This window comes from Loxodonta africana, chromosome X (genome assembly GCF_030014295.1).
Source record: "Loxodonta africana isolate mLoxAfr1 chromosome X, mLoxAfr1.hap2, whole genome shotgun sequence".
In the NCBI taxonomy this organism is placed as follows: Eukaryota; Metazoa; Chordata; class Mammalia; order Proboscidea; family Elephantidae; genus Loxodonta; species Loxodonta africana.
The window spans coordinates 120644930-120663098 of NC_087369.1; the positions used below are offsets into that span (position 1 = coordinate 120644930).

An 18169-nucleotide genomic window follows, 5' to 3' on the forward strand; every position below is an offset into this window, starting at 1 on the left:
ATGCCTTATTCATTTCTGAGTCTCCAACATCAAGCACAGTGCCTGACATTTAATATCCCCGCAATAAATATTCGTCGAAGAGAATGGAATTGAAATTAGAACTTTAGTCTCTCTTTTTTGTTTTGTTTGCTTATTTCTGGAGTGTGCAGCCTGTATTACCACTGATATTTTAAGTTCATGGTGAAAAATCATTTCAGTGTGTCCTAGGCTTGGTCTCCTTCCAACCCAACCCCCAGGACAATAGTTTTCATTATAACCTTCTGTCTTTGCCATTCTGGATGGAATTCTATGCACAGAAGTTATATACATATATGGGTATATCTATGTAACAAATTGCAGAACAGGAGCCCCCTGGGCTCCTTCAGGCTCTGGTATGACATATTTGAGCCATATAAATTCAGCTTCTCCTCTGGCATCTGTTAGCCGACTCACTTGCAACTCCACCTCAGCAGTGGTCTCTCAGTCCTCTCAAAGAAGGGAAAGAGTACTGCGCGCTGAGAGACTATGGCAAAGAATCCTCCAGAGAACTGTGAGGACTGTCACATTCTAAATGTAAGTTGATTCATATTTTTTTCCCTTTTGAGCAGAAGCGTGGTTTCACAGATTAATCGTATTGCAGTGTGACCATTAGAAAGTGAAATCAAAGATGACTGAATTGTGGCTTACTATTTTAAGAGTTATTGTGTACTTTTTATTCTCTCTGTCCTTTGTTTAGGCAGAAGCATTTAAATCCAAGAAGATATGTAAATCACTTAAGATTTGTGGACTGGTCTTCGGCATCCTGGCCCTAACTCTGATTGTCCTGTTTTGGGGGAGCAAGCACTTCTGGCCGGAGGCACCAAAAAAAGTAAGTAAATACACGTTATTATCCAATTCTTCTGAGTTTGATCAAAATCAGTTCATGGTTGACGTAGAGGTTACCCTGAAAATGAAAATCATTAAGTCTCATCTGTGTTTGTTTTCTGGTGGTATGAAAAACTGAGTCAAGATTTTGCTCTCTTTCATTTGTCTAATTATTTTGAAGGGAAAAATGTTTTCTGTATTTGGGCTATGATTTTTTTTTATAGAATTACCTATGCTCCTATAATGCTTGGGTTTAAGGAATTCCTCCTGGAAGCAAATTTTTTTACCGTAAGAAAAAATATTTTCCATCTTTCTTTCAATTATCTGGGCAGAAACTGGTGGAAAAATAATTATACCACTACATAAGAAGAAACCAGCAGAAATGGCAGCAAAGGATTTTCAGGGATTATGTTTCTTACTTAATGCATCTGCTGTGAGGACAGACAGCAAGCTCCTTTTCAGGAGCAATTCTCATACCTAAGTTCACAGTTATTTATGACTTAAAAAAGAAAAACCTAGAGCTTTTCAGCTCCTCATCAGCCACAATTGCCGCTGTCCCACTGAGATAGCAATGCTACGAGGTAAAGCAAGTGACACCAAGTCATTAGTCACAGATATGTCAGAAAGTTTCTGATGTTGAGGGTCATCTGTTGAAGCGTGGCTGGCCGTTATAGTTTGTACTGGTGTGCCTTAGTGTTACTGTTACTCCCTGGCTCACCCACAATAGGCGAGTTTGGATGTGACACAAAGAAAATTCTAGTCCCTTTATACTAACAAATTCCATTTGAAAGCGAATTAATAGATATATAAACTACAAGGCGTGAAGATGGTTTTCTGACTTTGCCATGTTTTTCTCTCCGTGTGTGGGTTTGTGTTGCTATTGCTACTCTGGTTAATTTGTTGTCCTGAGATGCTCATTTCTATTCAGTAACAGATGTAGGGAGGGAAAGACACAAACCTAGGAGGAAGGATGAGAGAAAAGAAGAAACTGGGTGGCCATGGACCATAGGGAGTCAAAGGAGCAATAGGAGCAGAGAAGAAAGAACATAGGTCAACAGAGAAGAGGAGATAGAGGGGGAGAAATAGAAAATAAACTGGCCAGTGTCCAAAAGGAAACAGAGACATGTAACCACCCTTGGATTCTCTACCCCTGCTGTCGTCCCTACTTTTATTTAGTCTCAAAGGATACCTTATCAAGTTTAAGTAGGAGGGAGAAAGGAGAGCAAACCAATCTACTTTGTTTGCCTTGTTCCAGAAGGGATTTCAGGCATCACTCAATGCCTATAGTTAGCCTTCTCTCTCTCTCTCTCTCTCTCTCTCTCTCTCTCTCTCTCTCTCACTGCTCCTGGCTTCTGAACTACTTTCTGTTCAGGCATCTTCCTAGAGAAGCCACCTATGTTCAAGGGTGAGCAAAGCAATAGAAATCCGGAAGGAAACAGAAAATGATTAACAGTGCCAAAATGAATTCTGATAAAATTCCTTTACCACTTATTTAATTCCCAAGGTGACAAGTTGCCCCATGAACTGAATCTTGGATCCTCCTGACAATTCTAGATGAGTTAGAAGACAATAAACCCTTTTGTCCTCTGTGGTCCTAATGCACTTAACTGGGTGTGGAAGGGAGCTAGTCCTTTTGACCACCCATATATGCTTGCCTAAGTATGGGGCCAGATGGCTTTTGTTTGATTGTAGCTGTTGGTACTGTGACTGCTCTTCTCAAAGGGTTTACATGTTTTTCTAAACTTCCAATGCTATTTGCCTCAATGCAGCTATAAATGACTAGGTGGGACTTTGCCTTTACCTTGTAAGGCAGCAAAGACAATGGCAGGGTCCATGGTCCCTTCTGCTTCCCTATGATATCATCTTTACTTCTCACTCCACTTTTCTTTTTAATGGATTATAATTGTGTGGCTCCTCAAACCAAAAGTAAAACTTAATCAATGCATGAGTAGAAGTGGGGTATGCTACAGAATAAGTTTATCAACAATCAACTCTGTGAAGTAATTCATCTTGGGAAGCCGTTTTCAGCAAAAGGATTCTCAGTAATGGTTAAAGCTTTTACCAGCTAATCCAGGTATAAGACAATAGGTGTCTCCTGGGGCAAATTTTTCAACCATGAACAAAGGTTGCTTGTTCTCCATTCTAATGGGAGATTGCAATTTATTGTCTTTGATATTTCCTGTGTCTTCGCTGCAAGTCCAGGTTGGGTGCATTTCAAACTAAGGGACCAGCTGGAGATATGGGTGCCTCATTCAGTCCACTACTCCCTTCAGGTCCCAGGCAAAGAGCCCAAAAGACCATTTATGTTTCCAGTGGCTGAAACTGCAAATACGCCTACCCTGAAGCAGATTTATGAATCCTGGGAAGAGAACAGTAGTCAGATTAGTGTTGGAAGAGGATTTGCAGAGGAAAACGTTCAGGCAGCTTGCATAGATTGAAGGCTCTCCCCTTAAGAGTATGGCCTAGCAAGAAACAGCAGGGAGCAGATTAAAACACAGGCATTTCTGGGCTTTCCTTTACAAGCCTGTGAGGCCAATGGGGGCAGTGCAGCCCTTAGTAGAAAAAAATTGTTGAGGCTACTGTACTTATTGATGGCAGTGATTTGTTTGTTGTCCGGGGGCTTCTTACAAGCTCTAGTGTTTGCTCCTGTCACCCCCACCATACCTCCTTTTTATTTTGCTTTTCAACATCTGTTTATAATAACCAGTTTTTATTTAACATCCCACATCTGGTGTTGACATTTCCATTGCAGTAAGCCCTCCTGCTCCTTCCATTACCTCCCACCTTGGTATGTACAAAGGATTTAGATTCCTCATCCCAAAGGGAGAATAAGCCGTGCTTGACTACCTCTCCTCATACACCTTTAGTACAAACAAACTCACATGTGCGCATGCTCACACAGACACATACACAGAGACAAAAGAGCAAGAGAGAGAGAAAGAGAAAGAACAACATAAAGTAAGACAAAGAAGACTAACTCTGGGTGAGCTGTTGTGCCCCTCCCAGGTTCTGTGTCACCCTGACCCACAGCCACATATAGGAGCCACTTGAGCTGAATGAAAGCCTAGTCCGTAGAGCTCTGTGTTCAGCTCCCTTAACCAAGCAGAGGGGACTTATTCAGTCCCAGAGATTTTGACAGAGCATCACAACGAGGCTCTACTTCCAAGCAGTGACTGCCCTGGGATCCTTAAAGCAGGCTCCTTGGGGCAACATTCTTGCTTAAAGTTCCCTGTATTGTACATTTAACTTGAAACAATTAGAGGCCAACTCCCCAGCTAATTAATCCAACATGGACAAAACATATTAGAAAAATCCCAGCCCTCAAACTAACAGTTTATAGACATAGTGCAGACCTTGTTGCCCATCCCCTCCAATCCTTTGTGGAATGAGGCAGAAGAGAAATAAATGAAATGCCATACATAGGAACTGCCTGGTGACTTTAGAGCTGTTTGGAAGCCATAGGCCCTACGGCCCACACAGCAATCAACATGGGCATGTTCCCTCAACTTCTGCATACCACCAGTTATGAGGAGTGGTGGGATAGAGCAGGCATCTTTCTGCACCTCCTAGCTCAGAGGCAGATTGGTCATTAAAACATTATCACATAGGGTTGCAAGCCCAATATCATTCTGTGTGGAAAATCCTTTACCCAGAAAAAAACACTTGTGTGCCAATTCTGGGTCCAGCTTTCTTTGTACCTACTTCTCTAATGCCAGCACAAGCCAGAGACCATCTGTCTTCATTCCTCTTGTAGGTGCACGGGGGCTACGACTTTCTTCTCCAGCTTCCCCTGGCTTTCCTACTCAGCAGTTTAGTGGGTGAAATGTGGATCTGGAGAAGCATTTATACCCTCAAGGAAAAAGCTGGAGTTGTAGCAGGAATCTCTTTAGCAGAGGGAATGAACTTCACCAGATGGTGCCACGTCGGCATTTTAGAAAAGAATACTTCTCTTCTTTTTCTTTTCCTCCCAAGCCCTGTGACAGCCAGCTTCACCCTTGTACAGCAAGTCCCACTGAGCCAGCTCCTGCTCTGGGCTACTAAGGGGCAACTCGCACCAGTTATGTAGACTCAGACTCTGGCCACTATGGGCACGTTCTTGTTAAGTTCCTTCATTCTCCTAAGGCAGCATTTGCTGAGCAACTTCAGTGGTACCAGCAAGGAACGCCTGGGCCTTCAAAAAGAGCCCTTGAGAGGCAGCTGAGAGTGGAATTGAGGCTGTAGAGGGAAAGAAGCTCAGGTGACCAACAGGTAGTAGCTAGTCGTAAAATCAACTCGACAGATATCAACCCCAATCTGTGCAAAATTGATTTTGCCAAGTATTCGACATTGCATCTAGAAAGGAATGGGGAGTATAGATGGGAACCGAGTCCCAGAGATATTCAGTGACCTGCCTAAAATCACACAACTTGTAAGTGGTAGAGTTGAGGCTGGGACTAGAATCTGATCTGGGGATTCTTTCCACTATTCTTCAGTTGCATTTAAGAAGGGGTAGGGTAGCGAGTAAGAAAAAACTTCCCAACCGGCTTGAGTCTGTAGATGAAAGAAATGGCTTTTTCTTGTTGAAAAAGAGGAATGTCTGTGCTGCTTATGCCAATTTTTTTCAGGGCTAAGAACCAGTGATTGAAGATGCAGAAGTCCAAGTTTGCGTAAGAAACAGTCTGTCTGCTCTATGTTGGTAAAGAAATACCCCGAGGCCCTTTAATTCACACAGGCTAGGTTGGTAATGATATGATACAGTGCATTCCCTTCCCTTCCTTACAGCCTAACACCTGCTAGCCAGTTATTCTGAGCATGTATTTCACCTTTGGAGGGTGTACCTCATAAACAGACAGTAAAGGATGAAGGTGGAGAGAGGAGCAGCAAGATTAATCACAGACTTCAAAAAACAAACCTAAGCCAAATGTCCTCAAATCCCTTCCAGGGCAGGCTAAAGCTACTTGTCCCCAAAACAGATCCATCACACTGAGGTCTGAGGCAGCTTTACTCTTTATAAAAAGCTTTCTTTTCTGGTCTCAGAGACTGTCACAAACAAAGGTAAGAAAACAAGACAAACTGTGAAAGAGGATGTTAGGGATCATTTGCTGCCTGAGCGGAGGATTTAACTAGACTGAGGACAGAGTTCCTGGGCAGGGAAGAAGAATGAGTTTATGTTGTTTCCATGTTTTGTCAGTGTAGCCTTTTTACACCTCTCACTGCCTGGGCTTAATCATGTATCTATCTCATTTCACCTCGGAATCATATGCCACTCCATTGGCTTTCCTGCCCCACTCCAGTATTCTGATTCTTATAGTTAAGGCCAGCCTTATGTGTGGGTGGAATACATGCCCATTTGAGAGGTGCTGGAAAGATGCCTCACCACCAAAATATTTCCTACTTCTGGTGTCGCAGTGCCTAAAATCCACCATTAGCAATTCATTCCTTTGAGTTCAATATTGCCTCCAATTTTTTTCACAGACAAATATCCACCACTAACATCTTAGCGTAAAATTATTTGTCAAATTGATTTCTTCTTTGACAGAAGAGACCTGAAGCACCATGAGATTCCTCGGTGTCTAGACAGGAGGCAAAGGGGCTGAGGGAGATGGGAAGAGGAGGGGGAAGGGCTAGAAAGGTACAGAGTGAGCAGGATATGAAAAGAGAACAGAAAAGGGAACTAAGAAGCATCAAAGACTAACTTTCCTTATTTGCCAATTTGGCAGGAGTGTACTCTTCGTCACACTCTGTCCTTGCTCTGTCCTTCCTGGAATAAAACTGCGTTGAGGTCAGAGTCTGAGAGGAGCTACTGGTAGACCACTCCCACCTTCCTCAGGCCAGTCGTCCTGTCTCTGCTCTGGTTTGCTCCTGGAAAGGACAAAACAATTTATTCATCCCCAGAAAGACCCTCACCCCCTGAGCCAGGGAGCTTAGTAGAGAGCAAGACACTTCTGAGGCCAAAAGCATGAGCTCAGTCTTCATATGGGCCAGTGAAGCTTGCATAGCCATTACCCAAGCAATATGTTCCACAGGGACCCAAGCGAGACAGTATGTCTGGATTTGCTCAAACCCATCCCCAAGCAGTCCAAAGTGGGTCACCGGCATCATCTTCCTAGACAAAAGTCAGTCTGTTCCAAAAGGACACCTTTGATAATGGAATTCCATCTGGGTAGATATATATAGCCCCCACCCCACCTCCATCCCCCATCAAGGATTCACACATAAATGAAGTCATTCTGATCCCACTTAATTAACAATCCACCATTCCTAAATAAGTGGGTTGATAAATGCAATCAGAACGGACCCCCACCTCAAAAAATTATTTGAAGGAATGTTGAAAATAATCAAGATCTGCTGAGCTTGGCAGTTTCCAGTAGTTTTCATCTAGCAAGGTGTCCAAGTGAAGTACATTGCCAATAGTGCAGGAAAACTCATTCCACAGAAGTACACTGAAGTTCTAAATGTCACCAATATAGTTCCATAGTCTTCTACTAATGATTGAAAATACAGCCTGTATTTTCTCCTTTGCCCAGGTAGGCAGCATTCCAACATCCCCTAGTCCCTAACCTCATTTTTCCATGCAATAATCAATCAGTGGTGCTACTGATGAAACAAACACCCTACCCCGCCCCCCAGTGGCTATTGGTGTTGACATTTGTCTTAGCAATGGATAGTATTTCTAACGAAATTCCCCCCCTGTCGGGAGACCTGACAAGACTGGATCTGAAGTAGATGCCTCTTTCCTCTACTTAGGTCAGGCCGACTGAGAGCTCAATTTGCTGCCATAGGTAGAAGTCTCTCTTCTCAGGCTGGCTGCAGAGCTGGAACTGAGGACATATTTATAGCTGGAAGCAAATAACAAGCCTAAAGGAATTTGCTACCTGTCACAAACCAGGCTGCACTTCCTGAGTTAACTCTGCAATTGCCGAAGGATGCTGAATGAGGTTTTTCTTCCCCTTTTAAAATATGGTTTCTTAAAAGACCTTTGCCAATGCTCAAAATATCTCTTTAGGAAAATGAGAATTTGCTGTTGATAGGGAAAATGCATCCAACAAATACTTAAAAAAAATTTTTTTTTTAACCAAGTCCAAACCACCATCAGGTGACAATGACATAAGTGCATTGTCTCTTGTTTTTCTATTCAGCAGCTAACATTAGACTTCTCACGCCTGAAGTGACACTTGTTTCTACAAACTGTTCCAACTTGTTTTTCTACCTGAGTTGGGGAAAATTTGACCAGGTTAAACTAACATTCAGTCACAGACATCAGCAGACATTAAAAAACAACCCAACCCAGTACGAGATCTAAGAGGCTGCCACTGGGAACATTAGAAAGCAATGTTGGCTCTCCACATCACTTGCTTTTTCAGGCTTTCAGTTTTCTCAATTTTTTGCTAAGAGAAAAAAATGAGTTTGAAGAAACTTGATCGCTGAAGGCCTCCTAACAATAGGGATAAGATAGACTTCCAAATAGGACCATCAGGACTGGCCTGGTTTGTGACAGGTGGCAAATTCCTTTATGCATGTTATTTGCTTCTAGCTATACATATGTCTTCAGTTTTAGGTGATGAGCTTATTCCTAAAATGGGCTACTTTGTGGGACTGATCCTCTTGGTTCTTAGAAAGAAGTGTCTCCTTCAGAGGGCAGGCAAAAAGTCTGGGGGTTTTATTCTAACCACTCAAGAAAAACCTGATAAGCAGCTTTTCCAAGGCAATTTTCTTGGGAGACTTCATATTGCTTAGCTCAAGGCATTTGACACAGTTGCTGAATTCTATATAAAGGAGAAATCTCGAGAACTTGGAAAGAACTGAATGAATTTTGGCAAACGGAATTCAGGAATAAGCTGGGTAGAGTTGCTTCATCTATAAAAGAGAAGACTCAAGGAAAGCAATAAATGGCTCCAGGAAGTTTAATGGCCAAAAGGAAGGAAGCAGGGGCAGGGTAAGACTGCTACCTAATACTGGCCAAGGAGAATGGTCTTCAGACCTTAAAAAGGACAGATACAGACCAATGAGGCAGTGTTAAAGCCCTGGATAGATGAGGAGGGAACAGAACCTAACCACTCAAAATGTGTTCTAATCCCCCAGCTCTGGTGAATTTCATTGGGGTGGGGGTGAAGTGAGCACTGAGCACTTAAAGAAGGAAGTGATAGCCTAAAGAACCTGCATAGGTTTTAGGGTCATCCCTCTGCTTAACGCAAGGGGAAAATACACTACAGGCTGGTTTGGAGGATATTATTTGCTATTTAGTCAAGGCTGCCAAGAAAACTGTTGGAATTCTTAGTAATTAGCTCAGCAACTTGGCTTGAATATAAAAGCCTGGCTCTGAAGGGATCCCCATATCAGCTCTAGTGCCAAAAAACACCTCACTTTAATCTCAAATCTCAAGCCTCAGAGAATTCCCAATGGCAAGCTGCTGAGATGGTACCTCACTACAAAAGATCTGGAAAGAGAAGGCACCCCAGATATCACCCAATAAAAGGATCTTATGAAAGGACACAGTGAGGGTCTTAGAATTTTATTTCTTCTGTTCTCCCAGACCTACGACATGGAGCACACTTTCTACAGCAACGGAGAGAAGAAGAAGATTTACATGGAAATTGATCCTGTGACCAGAACTGAAATATTCAGAAGCGGAAATGGCACTGATGAAACATTGGAAGTACATGACTTTAAAAATGTAAGTTGGATTTTTCCTCCGAAGGCTTGCTTTAAAATATTAAAGCATTTAAGTCAAGTTAAAAATAGCCTTTAGTCTCCGTTTAATTTATAAGACAAAGCTTTCCCATTGAGCTCAAATTTTGCCAGCTGGGAGCCTTGACAGATCATGGAATTTATTAATTGTGGTTATTTCAGGATGTTTTGTTATTGCTTTGTCTGTTTTTTAGGGATACACTGGCATCTACTTTGTAGGCCTTCAAAAATGTTTCATCAAAACTCAGATTAAAGTGATTCCTGAATTTTCTGAACCAGAGGAAGAAATAGATGAGGTATGTAAGAACAATAATAGTAGTAGCAAAAGCCATCATTTATTTGGGTGTCAACTATGTGCCAAGTGCTACGCTAAATGCTTTACATACGTTAACCTCCCTTTGATTCTCACAACAACCCTATACATAGTTACTATTATTATCCCCATTTTTCAGATGAGGAAACTGGGACTCAGAACCCATAAGTAACTTGCCCAAGGTCACACAGCTAGTAAATGGGGTCTTGAACTCAGGGCTTTCAAAACACTGAAGTTCATGCTTTTAGGAGCAACACTGGACTTTTACACCTGAGTACCAATTCATATTATGTATGTTTGCTTTCAAACTAAAGATTTCTAGTAGAAGGGGTGAGCTAGAGGGAAAAAATCAATCCTGTCTAACAAAGTCTTAAAAAAAGTCCCAACGCCACTGTGGGTCTTTGCCACTTCTGTCACACTGCCCCATTTGCCTATTTTAAAGAGTTCAGTTCATTCACCTTACCATTTTATGCTGGACTGCTAATGAAATAAGCCACATTGTCTTTAATAATTTATTTTGTAGTTAATGAAAATGTACACAGCAAAATATATACCAGTTTGACAATTTCTGTGTGTACAATTCAGTGACACTGATTACATTCTTCAAGTTGCACAACCATTCTCACCCTCCTTTTCTGAATTATCCCTCCATCCTTAACATGAACTCACTGCCCTATAAGTTTTTTCTCCAGCCTTTGGAGTTGCTGTTGTCAATTTGAGTCCATGTAAATAGGAAATAATCCACATTTAACCTTACTGATGTTGTTGTTGTTGTTGTTAGGTGTCATTGAGTCTATTTCAACTCATAATGACCTCATGAGACAGCGTAGAACTGCCCCATAGGGCTTTCTAGGCTATAATCTTTATGGGAGCAGACTGCCAGGTCTTTCTCTCATGGAGCGGCTAGGTGGGTTTGAACTACCGACCTTTCAGTTAACAGCTGAGCATTTAACCTTTGCACCACCAGGGCCCCTTTTTAACCTCACCAGGAAAGGTGCTTTGCTGCTAACCAAAAGGTCAGCTGTTCAAACCGAGCAGCCACTCTGAGAGACCCTGCTTCTGTAAAAGATTTACAGTCTAGGAGACCCTATGGGGCAGTTCTACTCAGCCCTATAGGGTCGCTGTGAGGCAGAATCAATTCAAAGGCATTGGTTTTGGTTTGGTTTTTGGAGGAAAAGCAAAGACAGTGAATACTAAGACCTATAAAAAAAAAAAAAAAGAACTATAGTGTAATGCAAATTCTCTGGAAATATACTGCTAGGCCAGGGTGAGGCAACCTAGGGTACTGGTGCAATCACTTAATGACCCCTGAAAGGTGAGTGGGAGATTGGGTCATTAAAAACAAAAAAACATTGCCATCAAGTCGATTCAAACTCATAGCAACTCTATAGGACAGAGTAGAACTGCCCAGTAGGGTTTCCAAAGAGCACCTGGTGGATTTGAACTGCTGATGTTTTGCTTAACAGCTGTAGCACTAACCACTACATCACCAGGGTTTCCACTGGGTCATTAGTGCCTAAAATACAGCCATTAATGAATGCCCTAAAGCTGTTTATTTTTCCCTTGAGTTTTGTCTGTAATTACAGTGTGTTGCTATCAGTTGAGGGGGTGTGGGAAATTTCAGCTAAAGCCGTATTTTGACAGCATACCCTTTCTGTAACCAGGAAGAAACACTTTTGTTTGCTTGTTTGTGTTTGTTGTTGTTGTTTTGTTTTATTAGTGCTCAACTGGCAAATCTAAAATGGGATTATGGTAATGGCACATTGGCCTAACTACACTGTAAATGTTTCTTCTCTCTTTCCCCTGGTTCTTTTTCACTGTCCTCTCACCCACCCCTATCCATGTGAATTCTCATCTACCTTTTTATTGTCTTTTTCTCTTCTTTCTTTGGGGTCCCAGAATGGGGAGGGGGGAGCACTTTTGCCTTTCCCTTGGCCAAGTCTCAGAGTTTTCATTGGGTCCCACAGGCATTGCTCTTTCATGCTACTGGTCTCCTCATGGCCAGAGAAGTTACTGACCTGTATTACTAGACTGTCCAAGAAAAAGAAGAAGATTTCGCCAAAGGTGTTGCTCTGCTCCCAAGTTCCATGGCAGTGAAAATTTTTGGAGATTTTTTTTTGAAATAAGTATAAATTAGATTCGCCTGAGGAACAGACCAACTTCCAGGATATTAGAAATGACTATAAGAGGCAAGAGTAAGATGAAAGGAGAATGAATAGGATAAAAAGCAACTATATTCAATATCATGTGCTTTTTTTTTTTTTTTTTTTTTTACAGAAAATGATGTAAGCATTCGAGTAGGGCTGGTGAGCAATGAGAGCCTGAACTGATATAACAAGATGTATTTTTCTCTCATTTTGGCCCTAATTTATTCTTCAGTTAATTTTGTCAAACCTTCTAAGTGACTCAAGTATTCTTCTCATGATAGTAAGATTACTACACCTTCAAGAAAATCCTTTATATATGTACAAAATTTTTTATGAGACAAATTTGTGGCCCTGAATAACAAAAACCCTCTTATTCTTCTTTCCCTCACTGCTGTATCCATGGTGTCTGCATGTTAAACATGCAGAGCAGGTATAAAAATAGCCTTGATTTTGCTAACAAAGCTAGTCAGCATACCAACCTCATTTTACACAATCCCTTCACAATGCATCCCAAGGTCCTTACAGACTCAAGGGCAAAGGAGGTTAGACTTGGGAGTTGTAAATGGCTAGAGGAAAAATTATACAAAGGCATATTTCAGGGACTAAATAAAAACACTGAAATCATAAAGCTAGAAAGAAACAAAAGAAAAAAACCTTATTAAGAATAGGGGAAAAAATGTCTAAAGCCCAAAAGACAAGTGAAGAAGAACTAGATATGCAAGACAACTAATTCCAATACTAGAAACTGAAGAGAAAATGGTGTCGTTGTCAATATAAGAAAGGCTATGTAAAGAAAAAACAATACCTGAGACCAGCCCTAAGCATCTAGAATAAAAGGAATAAAATAGTGATAAGGCCAGGGAAGTCAGAGGCTGGAAACTGAGCTTAAAAAAAAAAAAGACATTTTTGTACTGCAACTAACTACCGTTAACAGACAAATCTTGGAAAACCAAAATATTAGGTCCAGTTGCTATTTATTTCACCAGTTTGGATTATGTAAGTTTTTTCCATTTGAGATAAAATGCCACTTGCAGCCACAGTTGCAAGCCTAAAACAAGGCAGGCGCTCAGAACATCCATTTAAAAGAAAGAAAACAAATACACGTCATCCAGGGTCCAGAGGCCCAACTTAAAACATGAATGACCCAGCAAAAGGCCCCAAAAAATGATGGAAAGCCTTCCTGACTTTGAGTGAAATGGTACCAAAGCAGGTTTCTATTTCAGTGAGCAGTCTTGTTGATGACCTGGGAGAGCAGGATCAATTATTAACCCCCTCCCCATTGCACTTACTGTATGCAAAGCACAGAGAGCCCAGTGCTAGTTCACAGGCAGCCCTAGGACTATTGTTATTGTCAGCTGCCATCCAGTTAGCCTCTGACTCATGACACCCCCATGCACAATGGATCAAAAGGCTGCCCAGTCCGGTGCCATCCCCATGATGGGTCAGAAGTAAATCGCCAGGCCTTTCTTCCTAGTCTGTCTTAGTCTAGAAGCTCTGCTGAAACCTGTTCAGCACATAGCAACACACAAGTCCTCACTGATAGATGGTGGTGGCTGCACATGAGGGGCATTGGCCAGGAATGGAACCCAGGTCTTCCACATGGAAGGCAAGATTTCTACCACTGATCCACTAATGTTTCAGTTTCGGAACTGGAATTCAGTTATTTAGACTCAAAATGTAGTGTTTTCCAGTGTCCCATAATGCCTTGCTCATTTTCTTAACGTCTCTTCCTATCCCCACCCTGAACTACTTTCTTCTTTCAGAATGAAGAAATTACCACAACTTTCTTTGAACAATCTGTGATTTGGGTCCCAGCAGAAAAGCCTATTGAAAACCGAGACTTTCTTAAAAATTCCAAAATTCTGGAAATTTGTGATAATGTGACCATGTATTGGATCAATCCCACTCTAATAGCAGGTATGGCATCTTCCTCTTTCTTCTAAAAACAGTAGCAGCTTAATGCTCCCAGCTTTCAGAGACTATATTTCTAGGGAAAAAAAAATGATCAGCTCTTATCTTCTTGGTTGAAACTGTATATGCTGACTGCCAGTGAGGAGGAAATTTTTCACAGCCAAGTTATAAATCAGATAAATTAATGCTGACAGGCTTTTAAATATCCCAGCAAAAGTAACACCACCCTAATGTGACTAGTGATAGCAAAAAGCTCGTCTGTCTTTCTTTGCACATCTATATTCATTGCAGTCAGGATACTAGCCTATTGCTCGAACCACTGTGGATCCAACCCAAGAACAGAAGAGAGAAGTGCCAAAACAATGCTCTGTTTTCTCAGGAAAGATTCTCTATGACAAATGGTGCCATTCTCCCCAGAAGATAGGGTAGTCATTGCTATACAAAATTGTTTGTGGCTGTTTTAGAAATCACTATAAAAGTAATAGAGATCTAGGGGTCTTAAAGCTTGTGAGCGGCCATCTAAGGTACTCCACTAGTCCCATCTGGAGGTAGGGAGAATGAAGAAAACCAAAGACACAAGGGAAAGATTAGTCCAAAGGACTAATTGACTATGACTACCACAGCCTCCACCAGACTGAGTCCAGCACAGCTAGATGGTGCCTGGCTACCACCACTGACTGCTCTGACAGGGATCACAATAGAGCAGGAGAAAAATGTAGAACAAAATTCTAACTCACAAAAATGGACCAGACTTAATGGTCTGACAGAGACTGGAGAAAAAAACCCAAGAGGATGGCCCCCAGACACCCTTTTAACTCAGTACTGAAGTCACCCCTGAGGTTCTCCCTTCAGCCAAAAGATTAGACAGGCCAATAAAACAAAATGAGACTAAATGGGTACACCAGCTCAGGGGCAAGGACAAGAAGGCAGGAGGGGACAGGAAAGCTGGTAATAAGGAATCCAAGATCTAGAAGGGGAGAGTGTTGACATGTCATGGGGTTGGCAACCAATGTCACAAAACAATATGTGTATTAATTGTTTAATAAGAAACCAATTTGCCCTGTAAACTAGCTAAAGTACAATAAAAAAAAAATCACCCCTTTAAAAAAAAAACGTAGTTAAGATCTAGAGGTTCAAAGCAGAAGAGTCTAGTCCCTCAACTTCCATTCAGCCCATAGAGAAGAAGCCAAAGATCCCTAGATGTCTTATTCTGCCTAGCTAACACAGAATTTGGCCTCCCTCACTCTGGACAGTGTAGATTCCTGTATTACTCAGGAGACCATGTTTCCACCAATGCAGCATCTACTGGTACTCTTTAGAGATCAAAAAAAAAAAAAAAAGGATTGGACACTGGAACAGAAAAGGAGCTTTAGTGGAAAACTGGAGAAATTGGAATAAAGTCTATAGTTTAGAATAATTGCACCATGGTTATGTAATATGTAAGATGAAAGGAGCCCTGGTGGTACACTGGTTAAGCATTTGGCTGCTAAGTAGGCAGTTTGAACCCACCAACCCATCCGAGGGAGAAAGATGTGGCAGTCTGCTTCCATAAAGATTACAGCCTTGGAAACCCTATGGGGCAGTTCTGCTATGTCCTATAGGGTTGCTGTGAGTCAGTATTGACTCGATGGTAGCAGGTTAGACATGTAAGATGACAACATTAAGGGAAAATGGGTGAAGAGTATAGGGGAACTCTGTACTATCTTTGCAAATTTTCTGTAAATCTAAGATTATTTCAAAATAGAAAGTTAAAAAAAAATTTTAAGACAGGAAAGAGAAGGGAAGAGGAAGCAGAACAGGAACACCAAATCAAATCAAGCAACTAAGATATATAACTATTTCTGTCATGGATTGAATTGTGCCCCCCAAAAATGTGTGTCAACTTGGCTAGGCCACAATTCCCAGTATTGTGAGATTGTCCACCATTTTGTCACCTGATGTGATTTTTTTATGTGTTGTAAATCCTACCTCTATGATGTTAATAAGGCCTGATTAGTGGCAGTTATGTTACTGAGGCAGTACTCAATCTACAAGATTAGATTGTATTTTGAGTCAATCTCTACTGAGATATAAAAGGGAGAAGCAAGCAGAGAGACAGGGGAACCTCATACCACCAAGAAAGTAGTGCCAGGAGCAAAGTACGTCCTTTGGACCCAGGGTCCCTGCACTGAGAATCTCCTATTCCAGGGGAAGATTGAGGACAAGGGCCTTCCTCCAGAGCCGACAGAGAGAGAAAGCCTTCTCCTGGAGCTGATGCCCTGAATTTGGACTTCTAGCCTCCTAGGCTGTGAGAGAATAAACTTGTGTTTGTTAAAGCCATCCATTTGTGGTATTTCTGTTATAACAGCACTAGATAACTAAGATAAGCACCTAAAATCAATTGCAGTTCTCAGCTGCTAACCAAAAAGTTGGTAGTTTGAACCCACCCAGCAGCTCCTTGGAAGAAAGACCTGGTGATCTGCTCCTGTAAAGATTACAGCTTAGAACTACAGGGCAGTTCTACTCTGTCACATGGGGTTGCTATTAGTCTAAATTGATTAAATGGCACCTAACAGCAACAACAACAAAATCAATTTGGGAGGCACAAAAAGTCTCCTGTCCTCAGTTTTTAATCTAGTACACTAATAAGACAAAGCAGTAAATGCTTGGTGCCAAACAAGCAAAAGTCTGTGTGTGGGGGAACGATCAGGTTCGTTTTGGAAAATACTCCTTAAAATATGAGCTGAAGGAGCTGAGAAACGTGGTATGTGCATGCCTAAATGATGCTAGTGAGAAGACACAAAGAAAATCTCAATCCCAACTGCTATTCCCCTAAGCACGTCTTTCAGAAACGTCTGCAAAGCCTCCCAATCTTGTATTTATTATCTTAGTTTCGGAGTTACAAGACTTTGAGGAGGATGGTGAAGATCTTCATTTTCCTACCAATGAAAAAAAAGGGATTGAGCAAAACGAGCAGTGGGTAGTTCCTCAAGTGAAAATGGAGAAGACCCGTCACGCCAGACAAGCAACTGAGGAAGACCTTCCAATAAATGACTATGTGAGCTATGTGCATGTTATTCTTGTTTGAAGGTCCCTGGGTGGCAAACAATTTGTGCTTGACAGGCAGTTCGAATCTGCCAGTGGTACTGCAAAAGAAAGGCCTGGCAGTCTGCTCCTGTAAAGATTACAGCCAAGAAAACCCTATTCAGCACTTCTACCCTGTAACACATGGGGCTACCATGAGTCAGAGTCTGCTCGACACAAACGGGTTTTGTTTTGTTTTGTTTTGTTTTGTCTTACTCTTGTTCAAGAAAAAGCAAAGAACCCTCCCAAAACTTATTACCCTCAGATCTTAATCTTTGGAAGGCAAATGATCATGGTTTTTAAAAAATGTTTAAGAAACTTAGAACCTCCAGGAGACTCATTCAAAATCCAATCTTGATCTCCATTGATTTATCTTCAGTTAAGCTGAGGAGCTTAATTTCTCATCAGCCCTTAACTCAAATAATCTTGTAGCCTTCCCCTGCTAGGTAGGACATCTTTCTAGTGAACTTTCCTCTCCAACACTGGCTTGCTTCTTCTTCTTTCAGACTGAAAATGGAATAGAATTTGATCCCATGCTGGATGAGAGAGGTTATTGTTGTATTTACTGCCGTCGAGGCAACCGTTACTGCCGCCGCGTCTGTGAACCTTTACTAGGTTATTACCCATATCCATACTGCTACCAAGGAGGACGGGTCATCTGTCGTGTGATTATGCCTTGCAACTGGTGGGTGGCTCGCATGCTGGGGAGGGTCTAATAGAAAGTTTGAGCTCAAATGCTTAAACTTCTGACAGCCAACATATAAATGCATGCTATTCAATGAATTTCTGCCTATGAGGCTTTTGCCTCCTTGCAGCCAGTTCTTCGGAACTACTCGTAGATAATTCCTCTCTTCATGTTCTAATAAACTTCTACATCATCATAAATGGCCTGATTGCTGCTGAACACGATGGGTAAGTGTCTGCCTGTGAATATTCCCTGCAACTGAAATGGAGCAGATCTAACATGGATGACATCGAAGGAAATTTGGCCTTCATTGGGACTGGGGACTAGGGAATGGGAAACCATAAGGATTCTCAAAGGACTATATTTTATTATGCTGGATTGAGGAAGTGCAAATGAGGGGCTGATAATTAAGTGTCCATATAACTGATGCATTAAAACATGCCCTTCTATGTATAGCCCCAATGTTTAATTATCTGAAAGACATATTGTGGGCTTGCTTAAGCATCTATTAAGCTGCTGGACAGACAGCGAGTCACAGCA

General features: G+C 41.6%; 1 protein-coding gene across 1 annotated transcript; it reads left to right on the top strand.

The window, feature by feature from the left end:
* The first annotated feature begins 504 nt into the window (after positions 1-504).
* Positions 505-17789, top strand: TNMD (tenomodulin). Its single transcript, XM_003420017.4, has 7 exons — positions 505-552; positions 716-847; positions 9356-9496; positions 9705-9806; positions 13734-13887; positions 16752-16918; positions 17451-17789. The coding sequence occupies exons 1-7, from the start codon at positions 505-507 to the stop codon at positions 17658-17660; spliced, it is 954 nt and encodes a 317-aa protein (XP_003420065.1). The 3' UTR covers positions 17661-17789.
* The last annotated feature ends 380 nt before the right edge of the window (positions 17790-18169 follow it).

Coding starts and splice junctions, on each gene's coding strand:
- TNMD (XM_003420017.4), top strand. CDS start 505: ATGGCAAAGAATCCTCCAGAGAACTGTGAGGACTGTCACATTCTAAAT. Junction 848..9,355: donor GGCCGGAGGCACCAAAAAAA/GTAAGTAAATAC, acceptor CTGTTCTCCCAG/ACCTACGACATGGAGCACAC. Junction 9,497..9,704: donor AAGTACATGACTTTAAAAAT/GTAAGTTGGATT, acceptor TCTGTTTTTTAG/GGATACACTGGCATCTACTT.